We start from the raw sequence: 25,001 nt of genomic DNA on the forward strand, positions 1-25,001 counted from the left end.
TCACCAAAGCCAAAGGATTCCAACCCAGCGTAGCTTCCTGTGTTGGTGCCCCAGTCTGTGATTCATCATAAGCCTCAGAACTAGAGGAAACCTTATTGTCTTTCTAACTGCCCTAGCACATCTCAACGGAGGGCATCACAAACTGATGCTGGAAGGAGAAAGAAACAGGATTGTAGGGGCAAGCAAGGGCACAGTGCATGGCTAAAGCAGATCCCTCAATCACTCTGTTCCTCAAGGGCCCTGGACAGTTCAACCCATGTTAGAAACCAAACAGCAAAACTGGAAAGTCAGCACGTCATTAAGAAGAAAGACAGCTAATGGCTCCCTGTTCCTGTCTAGTCTGTCTTTGTTGGAGTGGTATGTAGATTGGTCTGGAGAAGAATTTCCTCCAGGAAAGCAGAGCAAAAGCATTCTTGTAGAGAAGGGTGGAGACTAGTGCTAAGAATTTGAAGAGAGACCATGTCTACTTGGAAGCGGCAAGAGGCTGTCTGTGGGAGGCAACTGCTGGAGAAAACGGCCCATGACCCAGAGTGCCTCAGACCAAGGGAATCAACACGAGGGTAAACCAGAGTCCTGGACCAGTTCTTGTTCTCTGTACAGACTGAGACCCAGGCCACCTGTGTTTGATGGAAACCAGATTAAGATTTAAGTGCAGAAGAAAACACATAAATGGTTTGGGGAGAATTCTGAGACCTTCTTCCTAAAATCTACTCACGCCCTTTCTGCTTGGACAAATCCAACCAGCCGTTCACATCCAGGTCAATAGCTCCAAGTCCTCCAATAATTGCAGGTCGCAGTGATCTTCCCCTTTTATAAACTCTTATAAAAGGAAGCACCTGCTTACTTTGGGGCACACAGATGCTGTTTCATTCTATTTGCTTTCACTCTGTCTTGTCTTCCCAATCAGAATGCCAGGTGGTCATTCACAACACCGAGCACACTGCTAAGCAATGATAATCAAGGATAAGACCCTCAGTTTTTGGAATCCTTTGCTAACACTAAGGCTATTTCTTTTACTGGCATGGAAAAAATATATTGCTCCATCTGTTTATGGAGGGACTCATAATAAAATATAAAATACCTTGTAACTGGTTTTTTTTTTGGCGGGGTGGGGGGGGTTATCATTGTATATCTCTTGATGGAATAATAGGTCATTTGGGATTTTCTTTAGTGTCCTAAGGGTGACCCTCCCAAACAATATGCTGAATGAGAGAAGCCAGAGAAGACAAACCCATACCATGAGATTCCATTACTATGAGGTTCTGGAACAGACAAATCATAGTGATAGAAAGCAGGCCAGTGGTTGCCTAGTGCTGGGGAGAGGGGAGAAGCAAAAAGGAACAAGGGACCTTTTTAGGGTGGTAGACATGTTCTACATCTTGATATAGATCTAGGGTGTTGGTTAGTAAGTGCTTGAGATAGGATGTACACCTATCTCAATTACAGTTGTCACCTTGTTCAACTGTAATTTAAGTGGTTACATTGTATATAGTTGGATCTCAATGAAGTTGACTTAAAAAGAAAATTATATATATATATAATGTAAATTACAGATATATAGATGTAATACAGATATATAGATGTAAATGTGTTCATGAATAGGGGAAGGAGGAGGTAGGATGGAGGAAGAGGAGAAATGAGGCCAGCAGTGAGGAGTCAGAGGTGGGTGATGAGGCCCCAAGAGTTCCTTATACCATTCAATTTCCATATATGCTAACATGGGAAAATACTTCTCATTTTGTTTCTCGGTAACCTAAAATGATCTCTCAGAATCTTACCCAAGCCCAGAACAATGACCTCTTTTTCCCAAATGACTCCTTGGTGATGAGGGTTTCTCAGGCTTGAGGACCCCGTTTCCCCAGGCCCTCCTGCTGCACAGGTGTGGGAGCTCCCGGACTCTTGCTTCCACTCTCATCCCCAGAAGGTAGAGAGCTGCGTCCAGCCCCCACGAAACGTGAGCTCTTGGCAGCCCTGCCTGGTGACCCTGCCCCCCTTCCATGCCCTTCTCCACACTCACCGGGAGGGCCCTGGCCCCCGGGCAGGCCAGGAGGTCCTGGGAGGTAAGCGCTTGAGACCAGCACCTTGTTGTCGCTGATGTGCTTGCCCAGGTGGGCAGCACTGCTGGGGAGCAGGGCGATCTGCAAAGGGAAGGACCGCGGTCAGGAGGTGATGGCTCTGCTGCCTGGGAGAGCCTTCCCTTGTGTGTTGTGCGCAGATGCTGTGAAACCTTCTCATGGTGATTCTCTGTTACCTGAGCCGCTTAGGGCTCAAAGGGGCTGCAGAGAGCCTCTTTCTAGACCCAGAGGCCTTCTGGTGAAGACAACCTGCATGAGAGCATGATAATTTGCATTTTGGCAAACAACTTTCACCTGATAATCTCATGGAGAAGATTCTTCCAGCTCCTCTGCCAGGTGATCGCTCTAGTCATGTGTCCCGCTGGGCCCTCACTGGAAGCACTTGCCATTTGTCTAAAAGGCAAAATCCCAGGAAACCCACAAGAGAGTTTGGGCCACAACCCTGCAGCCTGGCATGGAAAACGAGCAGATCTGTGAGGCTGGAGGTGCTGTGCCTGCTCCCCTGCTCAGTCTCCCTCGCATGCTCATCGGCACATGCCAGGCTCTCCTGGGGTCAAGGCCCTATTCCATCTGTAGCTGCCCTAGGTGACCTGTTGCAGCCTGAGATGCTCCTCCATCTCGAACTTTCTCAAGAGTGTTTTTTCTTGCAGTCCTTACCAAATCTGTCCAGCTCAGGGCACAAGGATGCTCAGAGGTCGGGAAGCTGAAAGAAGCACCAATGTTGTTTCCTAAAAGGTCCGCTTGGTGCCTTCAGCACTCCTGCACATGTATTCCTAGGAAGCCTAGGAGCCCTTCAGCTAATATTCAAATCCTTAGGTAAGGACAGCCTTGGGGTCCAGGAGACGGGCCATTTCTGAGCACCCACTGCCTTCCTCCATGCTTTGACTGAGCTAGTGTTCCCTGAAAAATGGAAGTAATGGCACTCAATTCTTCTGTGCTCATTGTTCAGAATCCAGTAGGAATAACCATAAGAATAAAATCTTGTGCAACCTCAAAGTCAGATTTGCACAATGTCAGATAGGTTCACAATTCAAAGTCCCCACTGGGCCCCGGCTGTGTTCTGTGGGTTTATTTACAATGGCGCTGGTGTCACTGCTCACAGCAAGGGGCCCTCTGACCAGCAGATGTGTGCCTGTAGTTTTGAGGTGGAATGGATGTGAACTACTGAGGGAAATTTATAACTAACAAGGGGATATAAGGTCAACACTCGAAGCTGAAGGCTGGTTCAATTTTATTACCTGCTCCCAACACAAAAACTGGAATATGGACCCACCTGTGGGCTTTGGCATTAGGAACACTTAGGTGTAAATCTCAGCCCTGCCCCCTTCTACTTGTGGGATCTGAGGTAAGCTACTTGACCTGGGTGTCTGCATCTATACAATGAGGACAGTGATATCCAAACTAAACAGCTGCTGGGAAGGCAAAAGCGTTGATGCCTTTAACATGCTTGGCCCAGTGCCCAGCCTTGTAGCCTCCAGCGGCTGTTGCCACCCACATGATGCAACGCTCTGTACGGCTGCTCTGGCTCTATTTCTAAGTAGCTGTGTGACTTTGGTAAGTCCCTTCACCCTTCCAGGTGCTCATCTTCACACCTACAAAATAAGCGGTTTGGACCAGATGATCATGTCTTCAGGTAAGAAATTTTGCGAGTGAGCCTGGCGGATGAGACCTGCACATGGATGCACTGCAGAGGTGCTCCCTGGGCCCTTTCCAGCGCTGTTTGCTCCCTTGCAGAGGTCATGAGGCCTCACAGGACATGCTGACCTCAGTTTCCTGGCTGACCTCCTGCTGGGAATTACATCCTGGCTTCCTTCGTTTCTCTGTGTATCAGCATGGAAAGCTAAGGCACTGGCGATTTGAAGGCAGCTGCTCAGAATCCCTGCCTTGACTTCCACACACACACAGCAGAGAAAGGGCTTGTGGGATTCAGGTGTTTGGGAGGAAGGTCATAGGAATGTAAGAAGAGTATGTGTTTCTCCTGGATTCCACTCGATGGAATTATGAATACCTCATATTAGCCTCCATAATAAAACATATACCTCACAGAGCTATTGGTACAAATCAGGGCTGTCTGTAAACACTTTCCAAGGGCATATAATATTATATGATAAACATTTACAGAGCTCTTTCTACGTGACGGGCACTGTTCTAAGTCCTTCATAAGTATTAGCTCATTTGATGATGAAAACCTTATATAATAGGCATTATTTTTATACCCTTTTTGTAAAGTTGAGGCACAAGGAGGTTAAGTGACTTAGCCAGGGTCACAGAGCAGAGAGTGGGGCTAGGATTTCAACTTAGCCAACTTGGTTCTGGACTCTGTGCTCCTAACCACTACACCAAGCTGCTTCTCTTAATAGTACTAGTGGTACTTGGCAAAGCAATCTGCAGTCACTTTAATATGGATCAGTCTTCCCAACAGTCCTGAGATGACCCATTTTACAGAGCAGCCAGATCAAGGCACCAGAGGAAATCAGTCACAAACTGTTGAGAAGCCAAGTATTTGCCTGACAGTAAGAGCAATGCTAGAGGGGGGAATTCTGCCATCACACTGGAGATCGGCTCCCAAATGGGAACCTCATTGACCTCTAACTTCTGAAGCTTCAACTGCCTGCTCCTCACCCTGTGGCAACTGTGGGATGACTGACACCACCACTGCACCACTGGCTTGGTCTTCCAGGTACGACACTACATTTATTTAAGGAAGGACCTTATTCCACAACTTCTGGTATCTCCTCATCTCCCAGCCCACCATGGTCTGCAGCAGGTGCTCAGCAAACACTTCCTCAATCATTATTCATGCTTCCCTCAATTGCTCCACAGAGGCTGAGAGATGCTGCTCTCAAACAAAACAGTTTGCAGCAGGAGCACAAGTAACTTTTAAGAAGCTAGCTCCTGGGCTCAGACTTTTCCTCAGCACACTGATGGGTCTGAGACCCCTCTGTGCAAGTTACATTTTACCTATCCCCACAGCTCCCTTTTGCTAAATTACCTCTTTTTTTTAAAAAAATTGCTGTTTGCAAACAATGGAAGAATTTGTAGAGGCAGAGGCATTGGGGAATGCAAATCACCTTCAGAAACTTAAATACAAGCACAGAATCTGGACATCCCACAAAACAAATCTTTATCTTAGTAAATTATAAGACAAGCACCTTTTAAGGAACACCCAGGTCAAAAAGCAGAGCTTTGCCAGTCACCTGAAGCCCTTCCATGTACCAGTCCTTCTTCCTCTCAAAAGTAACCACTATCCTGATTTTAATCAAGTCCTGTGTTTCAAAAAAATAACTTATCACCCAACTGTAACTGCCTTGACACCATGGTTTATAGTCTTGCCCATTTAAAAATGTTATGTTTTTTAAGTTTCTTTTAATCCTCAGGTTGCTGCTCCACCTCTTTCTTTTCTGTATCATTTACCCACTGAAGAACTCAGGACATTTGCCCTGTACAGTTTCCCACAGTTGGGGTTTTGCTGACTCTACACTCATAACATAATTCAACATGTTTGCATACCATTTATACTGTGGGGCTGGCCACAGTCCAGCTCACCCGGCACTTATTTCTTGGCCAATGTTTATTTGGGCAGATGTCCTATGTTCTTTTTTGAACAGAACAGATGGTATCAGTAGTAGTGAGATGAAGTTAAAAACCAACTGACAATCCTGCACTGGCACTGGGGCAGAAGTGAGAAGACCTAGGGTGCGCTCTGGCCTGGAGTGACTTCAACTATCTGAGAATATCAGCGTCTTCTTTATAGCGTCATGGTGAGAACTGAATGAGATTCTGGGTATAAAATTGCTTGATAAACTGCAGTTTATAAACTGCAATACATTCTAACAGTTACCTTTGAAAACAACTTGTTCCTCATAGTGTTTCTTGAATTTTCACATCAGCTCAGACTTGCCACAATGCATCTGTAGAATTCGGTATAAGGAGGACCAATTCCAGGCCTACCCAACGGCGTGAGAGGTACTGGAGTACTGGGAAGTACAGTACTCTTCATGAATGCGTATATAGCTCTACAGCAAGGTCTTTAAGGGTGACAGGTATTGTGACACTAAATTTTCAACTTCTTAATATTCTTGCATGGAACATACATTGCAAGGAAGTTGAGGGAAAGCGAGATATTGATTTAGCAGCTGAATTTCTGAACAACATGTGGGATATAGCAGCAATGATCGTAAAGATCAGCTAGGCTAGAAAAAGCTTCCCTCTAGCTCTCAGATTTTTGACTATCCAGGAGAGGAAACAGAGAAGGTAGCTTCAGGCCTTGAGCCATGATCAACTGCCTCCCCCAAGCCCCAATCCTTTGGCCTATGAGACGCAAACTTTTTCTACGAGCCCCTTTTTTGGATTAGCTTAACAAATACTAATATCAATCCAAGTTCAACCTGAGGATATCTATGCGGGATGTATTTATTCGTATCTGTGTTTATACTGATGGGCTGACAAGGTTTCCCTATTGGATCACAAGCCATGTAGGATCATGATTATGCATTATGTATATATTTATTTATGCATGCCTCTGCAAAAGCTGATCTGATAGATCTTCAGCAGTGTACTACAGGCCCGTAGAGCCAATCTTCTTCTCCACCTATCGATCTACTTATTGCACTGGTATCTGTGGTTCTTGCTGGGGACTGCCTGCATGTTTGTAGAACATGGAAAAGCAATACTGTCGTGTGCATGCTCTTTTGCTCCTTATAACAACTAGATGTCAAAGGTAAACAGATTATATACACCCCTTTGATGTACTAAGAGCCTTGAGTGGAAGCAAGTGAATAAATGAATCAGTAAGTTTATGTTTCATCAGCATAAGAGCAATTTCTGATTCGCTGACAAACTGGTGAATGGATCTCAACTTCAGGTGTATTTATGTTCCAGGTATATTTATGTTCCAGCCATCTGGGTCCAGGACAGTCATTCCAGAAATAGGGTCACTAGATACATCACGGGGGCGTTACTCATAGGACAGCAGCACTACTAGAAACCTGATACTCTGTCAGGCACATGTGGGAGCCTTTCACAGAGTGAGTCAGTCCTCCTGCTCACCCGAGGTACTTAGTGGCTGCTTTCCGAGGTGCATGGAGCCCACACAGAGCACAGGCTGTAATTTTTAAATGTGAAAAATAAAGCTGCCACAGGAACTCATCACCAGCTTATACAGGTTTATAGAAAAGATGTCCTCTATTGATAAAATGTAGACAAAATATTAGATAAAGTAGAATTGTGTAAGTCGGCCCACAGGGCCACATGCCTGGATGTTCATTTAACAAAGTGTCATCCTCTCTCTGGCTTCGCCATGTGCCCCTTACCACATGGTCTAATTTAACAGTCACCCCATCAATCCCCCGCCTTCAGTGCGCTCTGCCGGGGTTGGCACCAAGCTCAGGGAATGCTCAGCGAGGTCATCTGTGACGGCTTTCTTATTGTTTCTAGACATTCTCCTGCTTTGTCTCTGCCACGTCCTCCTTTTATGTCCGTGATTGTCTCTAACATAACAGTGCATACCTTTTGCTTCAGCTGCAGCACCGTCTGCTTCATCTGGTGAAACTCCTTGCAGGTGGCACAGCAGGTCCCGGCTTTCACCGCGTTCTCGGCCTTCTCATCGTGCCCTGAGAGGGGAGACAGGCGCAGGTCCGTCTGGGAGGCTGGAGGGCATCCAGACCCAGAGAGACAGCATCACAAAGGGCTGTCCTGGGGCAGACAGGCTGCCGGTGGAATGTGGGAGGGCTGGAGGCTGGCGGTTTCACATTCTCAGGTCCCTGACAGTACGCCCCACCCCAGGTCAGGGGGCAGAGAAAGGGGCCTGCTACCTAAGGGCTCCGCTCTTCCCATCTAGGCATCCCAGTGTGTTTTTTATTTTATTAACTCCCTCTTTCATAGGTGAAAATGTGAACTGAACTCTTTCTGTCTATCAGAAGATAGATAGAAGCAGGCTCTATTTATCTGAGAAGATTGATACTCCCCTCCAAGGGCCAGTGTTCACCCACGTAAACCATCCCCCAACCTCAGGGAGTGGGACTCCAGGGCAGAGCTCGCAAAGCTGATCTTTATCACCTCTGATACTCCAGTTGTTCAAAGGGAGCAAAGCCAGGTCAGGCAGGTCACAGACGAGGGCTAAGCACAGACCTCCAAGGAGGTGTGTAGCCAGGATGGAAAAAACTGGCCAGGCACTCTGCCCATGCCCATGTGGGACCCAATGGGAGGGCATCAGACCCATCCCAGTTCTGTCTTATAGAACCCTGGGAGAACCAAGGGTTTTTCATAAAATCATTTTGCATAAGAAAGAACGGGTGAGTTAAATGGTAACATGGCCAAGAATTCTCACCACTTTCATCTTATCGGCACTAAAACAGGTCAAACAAGCCTATGTGCAAGGGAGACGAGACCCTGAGGTAGTCTTGCTGCTGATGAATAGGTGGAGACCAGCAAGGTCTGTGCAAGAGGTGGTGGCAGCGTGGGCAGCAGGTGAGGGGGTGGGCCAGGAGTATGGGGCAGGACAGTGTGACACCCACGGAGGTATTAAACCCTAGCCTAGGCGGCCTTTGGTGTTGGGCCAGGTGCATTCATGTGACAGATAACCGCCACTATCTGGGATGTGGCCCAGTGAGAGCCGGGCCAAGTCCCTGCCAAGTCATTGCTTGCGCTTCCTGGCCCACTGTACCTTTCTCACTACTCCTCTTCTGGGAAGCCCTCTTTGCTGTCGCCATTTGTGGAATCCTACCAGTTATCAACACCCAGTTCAAATGTTCCACGAAGCCGCCCTCTCTGTCCACAGAGACACTGCAGTCCTGTGGGGTCAGGCAGCATTCACCGTGTGTCCATGCAAGTGGGGAGTGTTCTAATCCAGGCTTCCCAGAACAGTGCCTAGTACACGGCCCGTGCTCCACGCTGGGATCGTTGTTTATTGTGAGTTCCCTACAAAATGACAGATGTGGGGTAGGGCTCTTTATCTCATCCTTTGGAAGGAGCTCTCAGAAGACTTGGAGACAAATAATTGTGTGTGTAGACCTGGAATGTGCAATCTATTCTGAACTGGAGCTCATCTAACCCTGCAATGTGTCGACCGCAATGTCAAATGTGGAGCAACAATAATCTTGTGCATGCTACATTAACAATTCACTTAGAAATCCGGCAGACGTCTCTGACTTTGCATGTTTTCAGTCTTCAATTAATGCTGTAGCCACTGAGGTCTGCGACTGTGGCCACGCAGAGGTATCACTTAACATTTTGCTCCAATCTGTTCAGAGTTTAAAGGTGCGTTATTATGGATTAGCCACATGGGGGCATGTAGCCCTAATTTTTACTGATGTTGAGGCTATACACCCTAACCATTAGAAATTCCCTAGATACCATATTAATCATATTTAGTAAACTTAGGAAAACTAAAGAATGTTCCCAACATATTTCATGTGGACTGTCACACATGAACAAAGCATGTTTATTTTTTAATAGTTGATTGTGCAGAAATGTGCCCTGACAGTAATTTTTTAATCCTGGTGGCACATCACAACCACGTGGGGGGACTTTTAAGAATCCCACCAACAATGTTGCACCCCACCCATCTGAAGGTCACACAAGAGGGAAGAATATCAGCATTTTTAAAAACTCCTCAGGTTGAGACCCACTGATCTCTGGATTAGTGGAGCTTGAAGGTTACATGAAACACCTGGCCATCCCTGATATTTGAAATACAGTAGGTGACGCTGGGGAGTTAATGGTCACTTTATCAGAAAGTAAACAAAAGTTGAAAAATAGAGAGCAGTTTAAGTTAATTAACTAAGGAGCCAGCATGTCCTTAATTTGTGTCCCTGTTGGTGCTGCACAGACTCCCCGGAGTGACTAAACTGGCTCCAGCTACATGTTTTCAGAGAGCATCAAAGCGACTGAGAGCGCCATTCTTGTCTTCTAGCCAGATGTCTTGTGTCACCATGCCGGTGCGTGCATGGCAACCTTTCAAATGCCAGAGCAGTTCGAGACCAGCTCCTTCTGCTCTCTGCCCACTTCCCTATTAGCGAGCTGAGGCTGTGTTCGATTTTAAATTCCTGACCATATATACCATTACAAACGGTGGAAAATGCAAGGTTGGAAAAAAATCAAAAAAACAGAAACCAGGAGCAGGGAAAGCGGATTTTAGATCACGTGTATTTACTATACTCAATAATCATCTCTTCATCAAACAAAAAAAAGACCATGATAAAATATCAGGCTTGTTAATTAGTCCCAAACAGATGAAGCTGCTGAGCATCTCTGATGGTTCAGATGCGAGACTCGTCGGGCCCCTAACTATTCTTACTGCTGAGCTGAAAATCTGGATTTATTTATCTTTTACATATGGTAAGGAAAGTTCTCTATTCAGGCATGGAAGCTGGGCATATCTTCAAGTCTCGGCACTCAGATAGAGGACCTCCTCAGTGGCCCATCGCTTGAGCTGTGACTTTAACATTCAGGGCATATAATATACTTGTCCTTTCTCATAATTTTAATTACATGTATGAACTACTTCTCTTAGTCCCCACCCCCTAATGTCCTTGGTTACTGTCATTGGAATGTTTTTCATAGTAAAATACTAAAAACAAACACTAGTCCTCTGTGCATATGCAGTGAGTTCAATAGAGACTAGTTACTGAAAATTAAATACTGAGAAATTCTTTTATAATACCTCTGCTGGTGTTGGGGGAGTGTGATACAATAGACAGTGGTGGTGTTTCGGTTTTTTTTTAAAAAAAATGTAGCTATTATATAAGGGGAGGGGGAGGAAGAACAGAATTTTCAGCCTAGGCTGATCTGTGCAGTGAGCTTGAGTTATGAGAAAGCTCAGTGGTATAACCACCCAAGGGTTCTTACTGATTCAATGGAAAGACATTGCTCATTGAAGTCACTGTAAACAGGAACAAACTGTCAGTATGGCAGCCCAGAGGGGTGATGTCCTGTTTTCATTAATTAGATGCTCTGTAGCCTGAAGCAAATGGCCTCTCTCTGGACTTCACTGCTTCATCTGGCAATGAAAACATTCTCGCCTGAATGTCAACCAGGAACCTAAGAAGTTCAGCCGCAGAGCTCAGACCCTTGATGCCAAGGAGTCAGAATTTCCCGAATTGTGTTTTTCAGGATACCATCCTCTGTGAGATGTTCATAGGTGTTTCTTAAGAACATAATCTTGGGAATTCAGGTTTAATCAAAATTAACGTTTTTAAAAATGGCAATCTAAGAGCTTTTAATGCACTTGCACCATGAATCCTTAAGAGGGTGCAGAAACTAGTTCTTCCCCAAGTATCTGAATGTAGCAGCTTCTAAAGAAAGAAAAGGCTTATCAGCACCTCCCAAGGCCCTGGAGTTCTGCAGAACACAGTGTGGGGAGATGCTGTTATAAAGGGTTGAGATAAAATAGGTCTGTAAATGAAAGTCATGCTGGAAAAGGTGCAAAAAAAGTTGTGAATATATGTCCTTTATGATTGCTCAGGTTTTTTTACTGCATTCTTTGTCATAAAGTCACACTGGTCATCACTTAAACAAAATTCTTGATTTCTTATACTTGATCTCCTGTACTGAAACATTGTGTCATTGTGTGGGTTTGGGTTTGAAAATTTTTTTAAGGAGGACAATTAATTTCTTAGGGCACTAAACAGGAATGTGGGCCCAGGACTGACTTAGCATAACAGACCACGAAGATGCAATGTGGCCTCCTGCGCCCAGTCGTTTGGCTAGGCTCCTCTCTGCATCCACATGGTCTCCGCAGGAGGCAGGAGGTGAGGACGCCCCACCTAGGCCCACCCACCTGGGCACTGCACTCTGGGGTTGGAGCCATCTCTCGGGTACCACACAGCAGGGTGACTGTATAGGGCTCACTGTAGTGGGACCTCAAGAGGGATGCGGTTGGAGAACCTAGGAATTCCTGCAACTTGGAGAGGCCTCCTGAGACCAAAGAATGAGTCAAATCAGCGTATAGAATCTCATGCTCATCTCTAAATTCCATTCAGAGTCTCTGGTCTGTGCTGGTTAAGGCCGGGTCTCTGGGCAGACCACTGCACCCCACCAGGTGGGCACTACTCATGGGCAGGGCCAGGTCCTATTATTTGGAGATCCTGACCATCTAATGCTACTCTGACACTCGGCAGTAAGCATTTGTTGTTGTTTCTGATGGTCACGCTCTAGACTGGGCTACTCAAGGCTGCCCTTCCTGCCCACGTAAATGGGATTTAACCCGACTATAAATGTGAGGAAGAGACAGTGGACTTGCCAGGATTAGTAGCTCACAGTCCATGCGCTTGCTGGCTTGGAGCATAGCTGGAAATCCAGCTCCAAAAGGAGAGTAAGAAAGCTGCTTTCTTGTTGCTAATTCTCAAGTTGACCCACACATCGATCAGTGGCTAAAAGTCTGCACCTCAATAGGATTCTTTCTTTCAACAAAGGAAAATCTAAGCGGTAACTTCTCCACCATGGGACAAAAGTGAAGTGATCGGAGCTGTGAATTTTACCAAAAAAGCAGCCTGCAAACATTTTCCCTCAACTCTTAAGCCAAAGAACTGTTTGCCCCTGCTCTAAGCACCTCTGGGCATGCAGGCCCCACATGCGTGAGGCTTTAACACGTGTCACCAAGCCCTGTGATTCATTCATCATTTCAGATTGCCCAATCCTGAGCTGGCGCCAGATATTTTGCATTTACTTCTAATACATGGGGGCTTCCTCATGACTCAGCCTGGTTGCTCCTCAGAATTTTGCTTTGTAGTTTTTCCCGTGTGAGGCAGCTGGTGCCCAGCTGTTTGCTGCCCTTGGCTGATGGTAGGTGCCTTCCACCCCTTTCTGAATCTCAGGTTATACTTGAGAACCTATCTCCTGAGTCCCAGAGAGTCTGGCCTTTTCATCTCTCTGCATTTCTTGGTACATGTTCTTTGCCCCAGGAGCCCCCCACCCCCACCCGGAGGCGGGTGGGGCCCGGCTAGCCTCTGTTGATGGACAGCATTTCTGCCACTTTCCTCTCCCAAGGAAGAGTTGAGCCCTGAGCTCGGAAGAGTTCAGCAGCTTCCTGGTCTACAAGTGTTGGATACAAGTGCACAAGGTGGGGGGCCCTTCCACCCCCATAACTTAAATAAAGAAGCGACCCAGCATTCATGCTAATCACATCCCTGAGTAATCAGGCACCTCAGTGGAATCTGGTTGCTATAATGTACAACAGCTTCTCAAACTCAGTGAAGGGATACCAGCTTTAAAAATTTTTCCACTCATTGTGGACTATCTTTGCAAATACAATAAAAATGAATTATTAGAAAAGTGAGACAAATACAAGCATAAATCCTGGGGTTAGATAAAATTTCTCTATCAAGTTGGTATAAACCTTTCTAAACACTCTCAAGTTCTGTTTTTATCCAATCATGAACCAAATAAATAGTTCACAGGCAGGCACCGTTTGAAGAGCACCAATGCAGACTGTTCCCTTACATGGGAATGTTTCATATTTATATTCAGCCCATTTTCTTTGAAAGAACACAGTGTTTCTGGCTTCTTCTCTGCTCACCCCAGTCTGGGATAAGCATGTAACTAACTACGGATTTACCCACCAGTACACCACCACTGGGTAGACAGTGTCCTCAAATACACGCCAGCTCACAGCCCTTGCTGCTAAGGTGCTGCTCTCCGGTTCTCTCTAGAAGGGGCTTGGCATGACATCCTATCTCTAACCCAGATCCACCTACCACCTGTATAGATGTTCCTCCCCACTCACTGCTCTTGGAGGAACCCTCTTGAGCCTCCAAGTGCCTGCCTGTCTGCTTACCTACCTATCTCACTAGGGGGCCAATTTCATGTGCACCACTCACCAGTGTCGTTGGGGTATTTGTCTCCCTTTGTGCATGTCCGCCCGTCGTCCTCCTGGACGTAGCCCTCTCGGCATTCACAGCGGTAGCTGCCTAAGGTGTTGATGCAGATGTGAGCACACAGCGTCTCATTGCTGGTAGCACACTCGTCGATATCTGCATTTGAACCAAATGCAGCGAATGCTCAGTTCCAGGGAATTACACTTCCGACACACCGGTGACCTTACGCTTGGCCTATCTGTAAATGTCTGCAAAGGACCCTTTGCCAGACCTCTACCAGAGAAGCCTGGAGTAGAGGGGGACACCAGGAATGTGAGCCCTGCTGGACAGGAGCGCTTTAGGCCATGTCGCCAGGCTTACAAACTGATCAGTGAATGAGGTTCCTGGCTGTGGCTCTGCCACTGCCAAGTCATGTGGCGTGGTGCAGGTACTGCTAGCCTTCAAAGTTGTCCCCTACAAAACATGGTAATGAAGCCTGTCCTACATGTTGCACAGGGCTCCTTAGGGAGGAGGAAATGAGGAAACTGATGCCAACATGCTTTGAAAAGCAAGCATCCCAGAAATGATCTGCAAGGCCCCTAGTGTGCTGAGGGCTTTTATATTCCCCGTTATTAGACTAGGTTCCAAACAGCACGATGGTGTCCCAGTCACTTAGAAAAGGCTCCTTCCCAGTTAAGAGATGTGATGGTACCTGGGAAAATCAAGTTCTGATAAAAGAAAATAGTCATAATGGGTCTGAGAGTTTTCTCCAGGTTTCAGCTCCATCAGTGACCCAGACAGCCCCCCATGAGCTATGGCAATGAGCTAGGAGGCCACCAAACAAGAAACCAGAAAGAGTCCAGGTGAACCACGCACATCATGGGCTTGCTCCCCCACTGTATGTGGTAGAAACAGAACTATTCCGTACTGGGGGAGGGGAGGAAGGCACGAATCTGTTCCCATTCAATGGCTGATCACACTGAGGGGTGGTGGGCAGGACAGAGCCCCAGGCTATGCACACGTGGGAGGCAGGCAGAGCCCATCCCTGCGCCCCAGGACGCTGTCAGAGCCACTACCTGGACAAGCTGCCCGGGACCCACCTCCTGCAGGCCCCCGTGTGTGCCGAGGGGAGTGTGGTCATTTGGCTGTTCCCCTGGCAGTGTGGACTATGCCATCTGTGAACTAAAAAACGTCGCAGCTGGATCCTCCTCCGTAATTCCTCAGGTGACCTCCCTCCTCCACGTGCCCCTGCCGAAATCTAGATGGGAAGCTGCCTCTACCGTCCAGAGCAGGGAAGACAGGTTGAAAGGGCAGAGAGAAATACACAGATGGAACTCTGAGCAGAATGCTAATTTTGCTAAGCCCAGATGGGCAGAACCGAGTACCTACTATAGCTGCCACACACAGAAATAAGAGCTCTGTGCCGGGACCTCAGGGGTACAGGATGGCGCACCATGTTCTCTGTCGGAGAAGCTGGGGTCTCTACTCCATTCCCTTGGTGCTCTCAATGCCATTCTTTGTCAGAGTGGGGCACCAGGGGAGAAGCCCTTAAATGGTGCTCTCTAGAGCCTGTGCTGTGGCAGAGGAGGGGGACACTCATCACTGCCCATTTACTTTCCACTTGGGGCCATCTGCCGGTCTCTGTTCACCCTCTGGCTGATTCTCAAACCTGACTGTGTGTGTGAATCACTGGAGGCATTTGTATAAATGCAGATTTTTGGACCTATTCTCAGGAGGGAGGCCAGGAGGTTTTTAAGAACTATGGTGTTTCTGGGACAGGTTAGCCACGTACAGACCACACTTTGAGGCACATGGCGGGGGGGGGGGGGTAGACAACTGCCATAAACCCATCTCAGAAATGCCTGGAAGGCCCAGGCAGTGAAGGGAAGGCAGTGAGCAGGTGGTGAACGGTGCTGACTCTCAGCTGCAGGGCAGATGCTGGCTTTCCTCCGTCTCGTCTGACTCACTTCCAACCTGTTGCCCCATCGACAGGTCCTCTTCCAAGAGAATGCTATTCTTGCTTCATTCTTTCTGGTTTTGACTTTTTTGCCCACTTAAATCCTTATTTCCATTATTCTAGTTTACATTTGATAATGATGCCTTCCCCTGCTCTTTTATCTCACTGCCCATTAGAATCTGACTGAGAATTCCTTGGCTATAGTTTAATAATCATGGTGAAAGGTGGTGACCCCTCAGATAATGCCAACACAACTCCACCCAGCAAGTCTCAGGACAGAAGGGAGGAATCCAAGATCAAGGCAGCTCCCGTGAGCTGGTCCCACTGAGACAGCACGTCCAACAAAGGAAAGAATCATCTGAAAGAGGCACATGGGGAAATGGTGCGTAATGTCAACACACCCAGGCAGTAGGGCTTCTCCCGCTTCCGGTGTCTCTCCCGGTCATACCGGAATCCTGGGTAACAGGTACACAGCACTCGGCCGAAGTTATCTGTGCACTGCTGTTCGCAGGGAGCCTCGGCACACACATCGTAGTCTGGAAAAGCAAAGCGTGAGCTCACATCAACCACAGACCTTCCCTAGGTGGAGGCGGCATCCCAGCCCTGGACTGGAACAGGCCTTCTGGGCTGTACTCTGCATCAGGGGAACTGCGACCAGCTACTTTACAGGGGGTATTAACTCCTCTGGCCACGGGGAGTCCTCTACGGTGCCGCACTGGGAACTCAGTGCTCAGCACGGCAGTGGTTAAAAGCAAACATCACTTGTGATTTTCCCCCAGGTCACCTCTCCTTTGGTCTTTGTCACTCATCCAGAGAGCAAAGATGCTCCATATGGCCAGGCTCTGCAGCATGACTGGGGGCCTAGTTTGTTTTTTTCACTAACTGCGGCACAGACAGGGAATTCCTTTCAGCTGAACACTGAAGAACAGCCAGCCCTGATGACCAGCACTGGTGTCTGTATGTCAGAGCAGGAGCTGGAAGTCAGCAGGCTCCGAGGAGTGGGGTGTGAGGGGACCTGAGGGCGGCGATGGTGTGAGCCATCACAGGGCTGGTGCCTGCGTGGTAGTGCAGATACGCTCCCGGGGTCTGACTCTGCATGCTGGGAAGGGGTTGGGTGAGGTCGAATGGCTAGAGCTCACATTCCATCCCTGAGCCTGTGCAAACTGGGGTGGATGCCCTATTATAAAGAATTGGAGCATCTCCTCCTCTCATTCTTTACAAACTGATATGTAATGAGCCTCTGAAGGGACTTTGGCTCTAAGTCAGGAGCTCAGGCTGAACACTTGCTTCCAGACTAGGTCCAGCATCTCATTAATCACTGCACTGTCTTCCCCAGGTGCTGACAGATAAACTATCCCTGGACACCGAGTGAACCTGGCTTTGCTCTGCCGCATATGGAGGTGGAATGGGTGGGCTGGCAGCCTCTGAGGTGGGGAGGGTCAGTGTGATGAGGATCATGTCACTCTCATGATAACCTGGCAAGTTGCCCTTGCTAAATCTCTCTCCCTACAACTGTGATTCAAGGCCTGCTTTGTCTGTGTGTCTCTGGTCACACGTGGTCTTCTCAACCAATGCTCCATACTTCTTGCTCCTGTGTTCTGCCGTATTTGTTGAAGACCCGCTCTGTACCGGACACACACTGTCATCAGGAAAAGCAAAGTGTGAGCTGGCACCAACCACAGCCCTTCCCTAGCTGGAGGCGGGGTCCCGGTGCTGGACTGGAGCAGGCCTTCTGGGCCGTCCTCTGCGCGCAGGGCACTGTGACCCCCTGCTCCAGCAGGCAGGCGGCCCTGTGAGGAAGAGTCCAGGCTCTGCAGCCAGCCCTCCCAATCCTGCCAGGCATTCTGTGATCGTGGGTTCCTTAAGCCTCAGTTTCCTTACCTATAAAACAGGGATAACAGTAACAGCTATTTCAAGGCGCTTTTATGAAGATTAAACTGTTGGATGATGCATTAAGCGCAGTGCCCGACACACGGTAAAAGCTCTTCCCGCTCTTCTGCTTCTTTTAATTGCTCGTTCTTACGATCGGGTACCTCGCAGGCATTGTGACCGACGCTACTCTCTTCCTACAGTTTATGCTCAATGAATAACTGTAGAACTAGAACAAATCAGACCATCCTATCACCTGGCCGACCAAGATAATACGGCAGAGGGTGGCGAAATATTTCTGGTTGACTAGATAACATTTTGGCTTTTCAGGCCTTTGTTGCAACTATTCAACTCTGTTTGTTGTAGGGCAAGAACAGGCCATAGATAATACTTAAGTGAATGAGTATGGCTGTGTTCCAATAAAACTTTATTTATAAAAATAGTCAGTGGGCCACATTCGGCCCACAGGCCATAGGTTGTTGACTCTTGACTTAGAGCAACAAATAGGAGGAAACAACACTCTTTTCAATTGCAGCTTCTACTCATTAGTTAGCATATTTGTTTAGAAATTCAAGTCTCTTTTAATACCTGTGATGGTTAATTTTGTGTGTCAACTTGGCCAGGCCACAGTACCCAGATATTTGGTCAATATTATTCTAGATGTTCCTGGGAGATATTTTTTAGACAAGATGAACATTTAAGTGGGTAGACTCTGAGTAAAGTAGAATATCCTCCATAAAGTCGGTGGGCCCAACAATCAGTTGAAGGCCTTACTAAAAAAAAGACCTTCCTGGATGAAGAGGGGATTCAGGCAGGAGATAACCTTTGGACTCAAACTGTAACTCTCTCCTGGAGGATTTTGGGTTTGCCAGCCTTAACAATCTTGTCCACCAGTTCCTTAAAATGATTCTCTTTCTCTGGGTCTCTGGAGAATCCAACCGAATACACCATCTTTTTGGAAATTCTACACTTCTACTTTGCATTCTTGGATAATGGAAACCTTTATGACTACAGATCTCTTTAGTCAAAAACTAACAAACACTGACTCATTTCCACAGAATCAAACAAATCAAGTTTAAAAAGTGTTCCAGTGAAAGTGACAGAGCAGAGGGTCAGTTATGGCAAAGCAACATTCAGAGCTTGAGACAACTTCCTGGAAATACTCAGTTCTAGGTCACATTAATCATGAGGCTGCAGCCTGACTTTAGGATGAGGGAGGGGAGTTTTGGGCCTAGATGTTTGAAACCACATTATCTAACATTTAAAGAAACTCAAAGTATGTGGTATTCAGGTAATGTATTTTTAATTAGGTTGGGCAAGGTCTTTAGCTGGCACCTTAAACTGATTGCCCTGAATGTAATTCTCTTTCAGTATCTGTCAAATTGAAATATAAAGGACACAGCTGACTGATAAAAGTTGGCTTATAAGAGAATGCGATTATTTTGACCTCTTGGCTTTTCCACCACGTTCTAACCAAGAGAATTGGCTGGGAGGGAAAAATTTTGCCTGAGAAAGACCCAAGCCCACATAAAACCATTACGTGTGAAGTGATTTCCTAACAACCTTCCTGAAGCAGTCTCCTCAGAGATCACAGCTATGGTTTAAGAGTCTCATGCTCTACCGACTGAGCTAGCAGGGCGACCACTCACAGCTATGGTTTAATAAAACTTCTCCCATCCTTCTGCCAAAGAGAGCAATAAACAGGAGCGATTCATTTACATCTAACTGACAAATGGCTCCTTTGAGATAATGCGACATGAATTAGCTTGGCTGGGCTCCAGGTCCTCTACAGAGACCTGGCTTCTTGGGCAACAGTGAAGAAAACTCTCTCATGTTACCCACCCACCTCTCGCCAGCCCTGGGCAAACACACCTCATCTCTTCAAACAGTTCGCAGTGTCTTCTGCGTCAGTGCTGGAACTGTCTGCTTCTCTCTTCCTCCTACTTATCCAAGTGCGGGGCAGCCTTCCTTGATAACCTAGCTCAAGGATCCCCTCCTCCTTGAGAGCATGTCTGCCCACCCTGGTCCCCTGTGATCTGTGCTTTCCCGAACGCTTGCTGTGCCGAATGCCTCTCCTGCACATACTGCAGTTACTAGCAATCACAATGGCAGCAAGAACATAGCCATCATTTACCAAGCACTTAATAAGAGTCAGCCTTATTACGGTAGTTTTAAGAACATTGCCACAGGTAAAAACCAATAACTGAAAAGAATTGTATTTTTAACCTAACATATTACACTTGTGTTTTGTTTTTTACATGTAGGAAAAAGTGCTGCAAAGGTTATAAATTTGTTTTACATGTAGCAATGTTCTTAAAACCACCATGAGTCAAGCACCAATCCTTCCCTGCAAAAACTGAGGTTTAGCAAGTAAGTTGCTCAAGGTCATAGGTAGCAGGATGTGTTCTATGAGCTGAATGTTTGTGTCCTGAAATTCGTATTTGAAAATCTAACCCCCAGTGTGATGGTATTAGGAGGTGGGGCATTTGGGAGATGATCAGATCATGAGAGTACAGTCCCCATGAATGGGATCACTGTTAATAAATTGAGACCCCAGAGAGCTCCCTCACCTTCTCTGCTATGCAAGGACATGTAAGACAATGGCTGCCTAGGAACCAGGAAACCCTCATGAAATACCGAATTTTCCAGCGCCTTGGTCTGGGACTTCTCAGCCTGCAGAACTATGAGAAATAAATGTGTGTTGTTTAAGCCACCCAGTCTAAGGCTTTTTGTTACAGCAGTCCAAATGGACTAAGATGATGTGGAAGCATGATTAAAATCCAGGTCTCTGATTCTGTGATGTCTGCATCCTGTCTCCCAGTTTGATGGTGTGATGCGAGTCTTGGGAGCTGGGCCCATGTCTTGCATTGCTCTGTCTCTTCAGTGATGGGTTGAGCACAGTGTTTGCTGATGGTCATGTGAAGGGGCTTCAAGTTTAGCACACGAAAATCAGGTAGAGGGGCTGGGACAGTTGTGTTCTGTGTATGAAATGCTGGTCAGGGAACTCTACAGCCTGTTCACCACAAAACTTGAAACACAGAATTACTCAGTACATGTGTATATGCTGTGCAATGATTTAGCTAGAGCACGTTACATGTATAACCAAACTGGCATTAGAAGAATTTAATGCCCAAACAAATAGAAGTTACACACATACACACAGACAACCCACATCCATTCCACATATATCTTAACTTTAGAGATATCTGATGATTAGTCCTGAATGAGGTGAGAAGACAATCTTTTAATATTACATACCTTCTGGGATGCATTGTCCAAGAACAAATTTATAACCTTTGCAGCACTTTTTCCTAAGAAACAAAGAAACAAAACACAAGTGTAATATGTTAGGTTAAAAATACAATTCTTTTCAGTTATTGGTTTTGAATGAAATAACTTATGCCCAGGAAAAACCAAGACATAGAGGAAAGTAGGGGTGCAGTAATTTTAAAAGAATCTGAGATAAAAAGGAAGTATCAATACCACATGACATCTTCCAATGTGCCCTTTTGCCACATTAACCCTTTGAATTCTATGAAATGAATTAACACAGAGGCTTCAAGATGCTTATGTTAGATGATTAGAGGTCTGCAGGATATAAGTATGAAAAGGACCTTTTAGGCTGGCCAGACCCCTTACCCTATAGGCCAAGGATTCACATGGCTTGCTAATTATAACAATTATCTAAGAGTAATAACAACTGGGCAAGTATAACATAATGATGTTAATTCTAATATAATAACAAGTAAGGCAGTTTATTACTATCCAGACTGGGATTGGGACCCACCCATTCTGGCTCCCATTCCAATGCTTCTTTTATACCTACACCATGTAAGGTACTCAAAGGGACCTAGATTATCTGAATTTTAAAAACAGCAAACAGGAAATTCTTAACATAAATACCCAAGCCTTGTATATTTGCCTGAGGTAGGGAAATGGTACCACTGTTCAAAAATGTAAATCTCCACTGGAAAGAGTACGTCTCTAGTATGGAGTTGTAAACTCTTAACAGATCACCCCCCTGCAGATACAACTATAAGTTACAGACAAAATGGAAGCAAACAACTACTACGAAGGTTCTGTAGAGTAAATGAAAACTGGCAGGTTTAGGAGGGGAGCTGAAATTTTGAACAAGGGATATATATTTGAACCTTTGAATAAGGGTAAGGTTCCTGCTTTTTAAGGCTTTGGCCTGAGCTCCGACCACAGTTGCCATGCAGTGTGGGAACCTAAAACTCAGAGAAAATCTGCAGTATTTTTTTGCCAGATGAAACAGAGGACAAAGCCTAGGCAATCAGAGTCAAGAGAAACTGAGGAGGAATTCTGTGAGTCCCAAATACATTTCACCAAGTCTCTGGTAAACCCTAACCCAAGACTGTGAGGAACAGACCTGAAACACCCCAACTAAAAACAACAGGGGCTGGACAAGGGTTTGAGCCACTGGCTCCTGCACGCCAGTTTTTGTCATCAAACCAAGTTACTTGCCTGCTAACAGAAAAAGAGTGACACTCTTTGGATAAACAGATCGGGATCCAGGGTCTCCACAACATAACATGTACAAATATTTACAAGGGAAAAACAGTCAATGGTGCCAACTCCAAGGCAATCCAGATGTTGGAATTATCAGACACAAACTTTAAAGGAGCTATGACGATTATGTTCAGTAATATAAAGGAAAAAAAACTTGTACTGAGTATAAACGTAGGAAATCTTAGCAGAGACATAGAAACTATGAAAAGTACAGAATGGAAATTCAAGAACTGGAAAAAACATCTGAAATTTTTTAAAACCTCACTGGATGGGTTTAACAGAAGAATGGAAATATGGTGTGGGAAAGAATTAGTAAATTTGAAGATACATGTGAAGGAATTATCCCACTTGATGAAGAGAGAAAAACAAAGATTTAAAAATGCACCAAACCTTGAGGACAGGTAGGACTATCTCAAGAGGTCTAATGTATGCTATTTGGAGTTTCAAAAGGAGAGAAGACAGAGAATAGGGCAGAAAAAAAATGTTTGAAAAAATAGCAGAAATGCCCCCAAAATTTAGTGAAAGACACAAATTTACAGACTAAAATAGTTTAGTGAACCCCAAATAGTTTACACACACACACATACAAAAAAACCTTTAGAGATATCCTAGTCATACTGCTGAAAACTAAAGAGAAAATCTTGAAAGCAGAGAAAAATTACCCATTTTATACAAGGACAGGATGATATGAATGACCATGCACTTTTCATATAAAACTATGCTAACCACAAACAATGTATGACATTGACAAAGTATGACATCTTCCAAGTGCTGAGAAAACAAACATGTCAACCCAGAATCCTATACCCAGTGAAAATATTCCTTTAAGAATGAAGCTGAAATAAAGACATTTCATATAAAAGAAAACTAAGAATTCATTGTCAGCTTACCTGCACTATGAGAAATGCTAAAGGGAGTTAGTTCTTCAGGCTGAAGGGACATGGTACTAGAAGGAAACCTGAATCTTGAAGGAATGAAGAGCTAAGTATCTCAGTATGTATAAAATTCTATTTTTCTTCATTCTTAAAGGCAAAACCCATACACCATTGTTTTGTAGGATTCATAATGCATGTAGATGCAATAAATATAACAACTGCGGAGTAAAAAATGACCAAAGAGTAAATGGACCTCTATAATTACAAAGTTTCTACCCTGTGTGTTTTCTTTCCCAGCTGGTTTCCTTGTAAGGTTCCCTTTACCACTTCCAATATCAGTATGTTATTCAGAGGCCAAGAATTAACCATGGTCCAGGTAATCTGCAAATATCAGGAATGTACCCCAAGATATTTTGAGTCAATTAAATGGTTAAACAACCATGTAAAATAACTGTTGTTTTGTAACCATTCAAGATTATTCTTATCACAAAATCACTCTCATTCATTTGCATGTGGATATGCTTTCTAGCTGAGAGAGAAACGGAGTAAGTTAAATATGGTCCACCAGCTGGGAACTGCTCATTCCCTGCAGCCTAGCATGTCACATGTGTGAACACATCATCTATGTAGTGGATACACAAACCACGGACTTGGGGAATTGGGCATTATCTGTTTCCTAAAGCAAGTTTCCACCTTCAGCAAATGGTCAGAACCTTTAACCAGGTTAGACACAGCCTTTCGTCTAAGTAGAATTTGATACACTTAAATATTATTTTTTATCACATTTTAGTACAAACATATTTAACAGCATTACTTTCTACTTTTGCAAATTAGTATAATCTATGATATTATTGGTCAAATCAATTTTGTGGACTGTTCTGCTAGGCAGATTACCACTCACAGGAAAAACTTCAGAATTTCTTCCTAAAACTCAAAATTTCTAAAAATTTGATTCAATCCATCATTTATAAACCTTACATAAAATATTAAGAGTGTATGCAACTTATATACATCCCATCTGGGAAGAGCACATTCTGAGTACAGCAGTACTGCCTCATTCCTCCCACGATACTTCTCACGTGCAGTACAACTGCAGCGATAATCTCACTTCAAAAGCAAAATGAATAGGCTCCCATGATTAAAACAGTGGCATTTGGGATGCCCCCCAAACAGACTTGAGTGAAAAGGGATCCCCCTACTCCACAACAGACACATTTGGTTACTTGCACTTATCCACTCAATATAGATTATTCTTAACCTTTCAACATATTTTATTAGGAGATATGTATCTATATATCATATATATGTATGATATATATATTACATACGTACATATGTAATTTACTGATGTGAATAATGTGTGGCAATGTCCAGAATTTCCCTATTAGATATAACTTCCCAACATCTCCAACTGAATTATAATTTTACACGACAAGAGAAGCCCATGGGATATACATTTACGATGATCATTTCTAACAGAGACAGAGGATCTACCTCTAACATTCCATGAAACCTGAGCCATAAAAAACTAGACAGTTTAAGAAAGTCCAAGTTCCCAACAACCAAAGAGAAAACTAGCTTAATAGAGTATTCATTAAAATTTTATGGCTATTACTTACTGTATTACTTGAGGTCCTACATAGAAAATAAGAGGAAAAGTAGTACCACAGATGATCCAAAACTCTAGTGATTCATGAGCAAGTTGGATGGAGGGTCAAAACATGTGTTTTTGATATATCTCAAGTGTAGCTCCACACTGAAACATATGGTTCTATTTGTTTCTATTTAAATGGCTCATCTATGGTATAGCCAGTGAGATGTTTAATGGCATTTTAAAGTTCCGGCAAATGGATGCAATCTTTACAATCTCTCTTTCCACATCCAAGACATTAAGCTTCGGCAT

The 25,001-nt window shown here is 45.1% G+C and overlaps 1 protein-coding gene across 3 annotated transcripts in view; it reads right to left on the bottom strand.

Moving 5' to 3' along the window:
• CCBE1 (collagen and calcium binding EGF domains 1) overlaps window positions 1-25,001 on the bottom strand; it is a 201,062-nt gene that overhangs the window by 10,601 nt on the left and 165,460 nt on the right. For all 3 annotated transcript variants that reach the window (XM_073213158.1, XM_037015837.2, XM_037015842.2), the window contains 5 exons: window positions 20,952-21,004; window positions 16,226-16,360; window positions 13,892-14,044; window positions 7,584-7,687; window positions 2,018-2,138 (listed from right to left, as the gene is read on the bottom strand). In XM_073213158.1, coding sequence (XP_073069259.1) covers window positions 2,018-2,138; window positions 7,584-7,687; window positions 13,892-14,044; window positions 16,226-16,360; window positions 20,952-21,004 — 566 coding nt within the window. The remainder of the gene's footprint in view (window positions 1-2,017; window positions 2,139-7,583; window positions 7,688-13,891; window positions 14,045-16,225; window positions 16,361-20,951; window positions 21,005-25,001) is intronic.

Source organism: Manis javanica, chromosome 9 (genome assembly GCF_040802235.1).
Source record: "Manis javanica isolate MJ-LG chromosome 9, MJ_LKY, whole genome shotgun sequence".
NCBI lineage: Eukaryota > Metazoa > Chordata > Mammalia > Pholidota > Manidae > Manis > Manis javanica.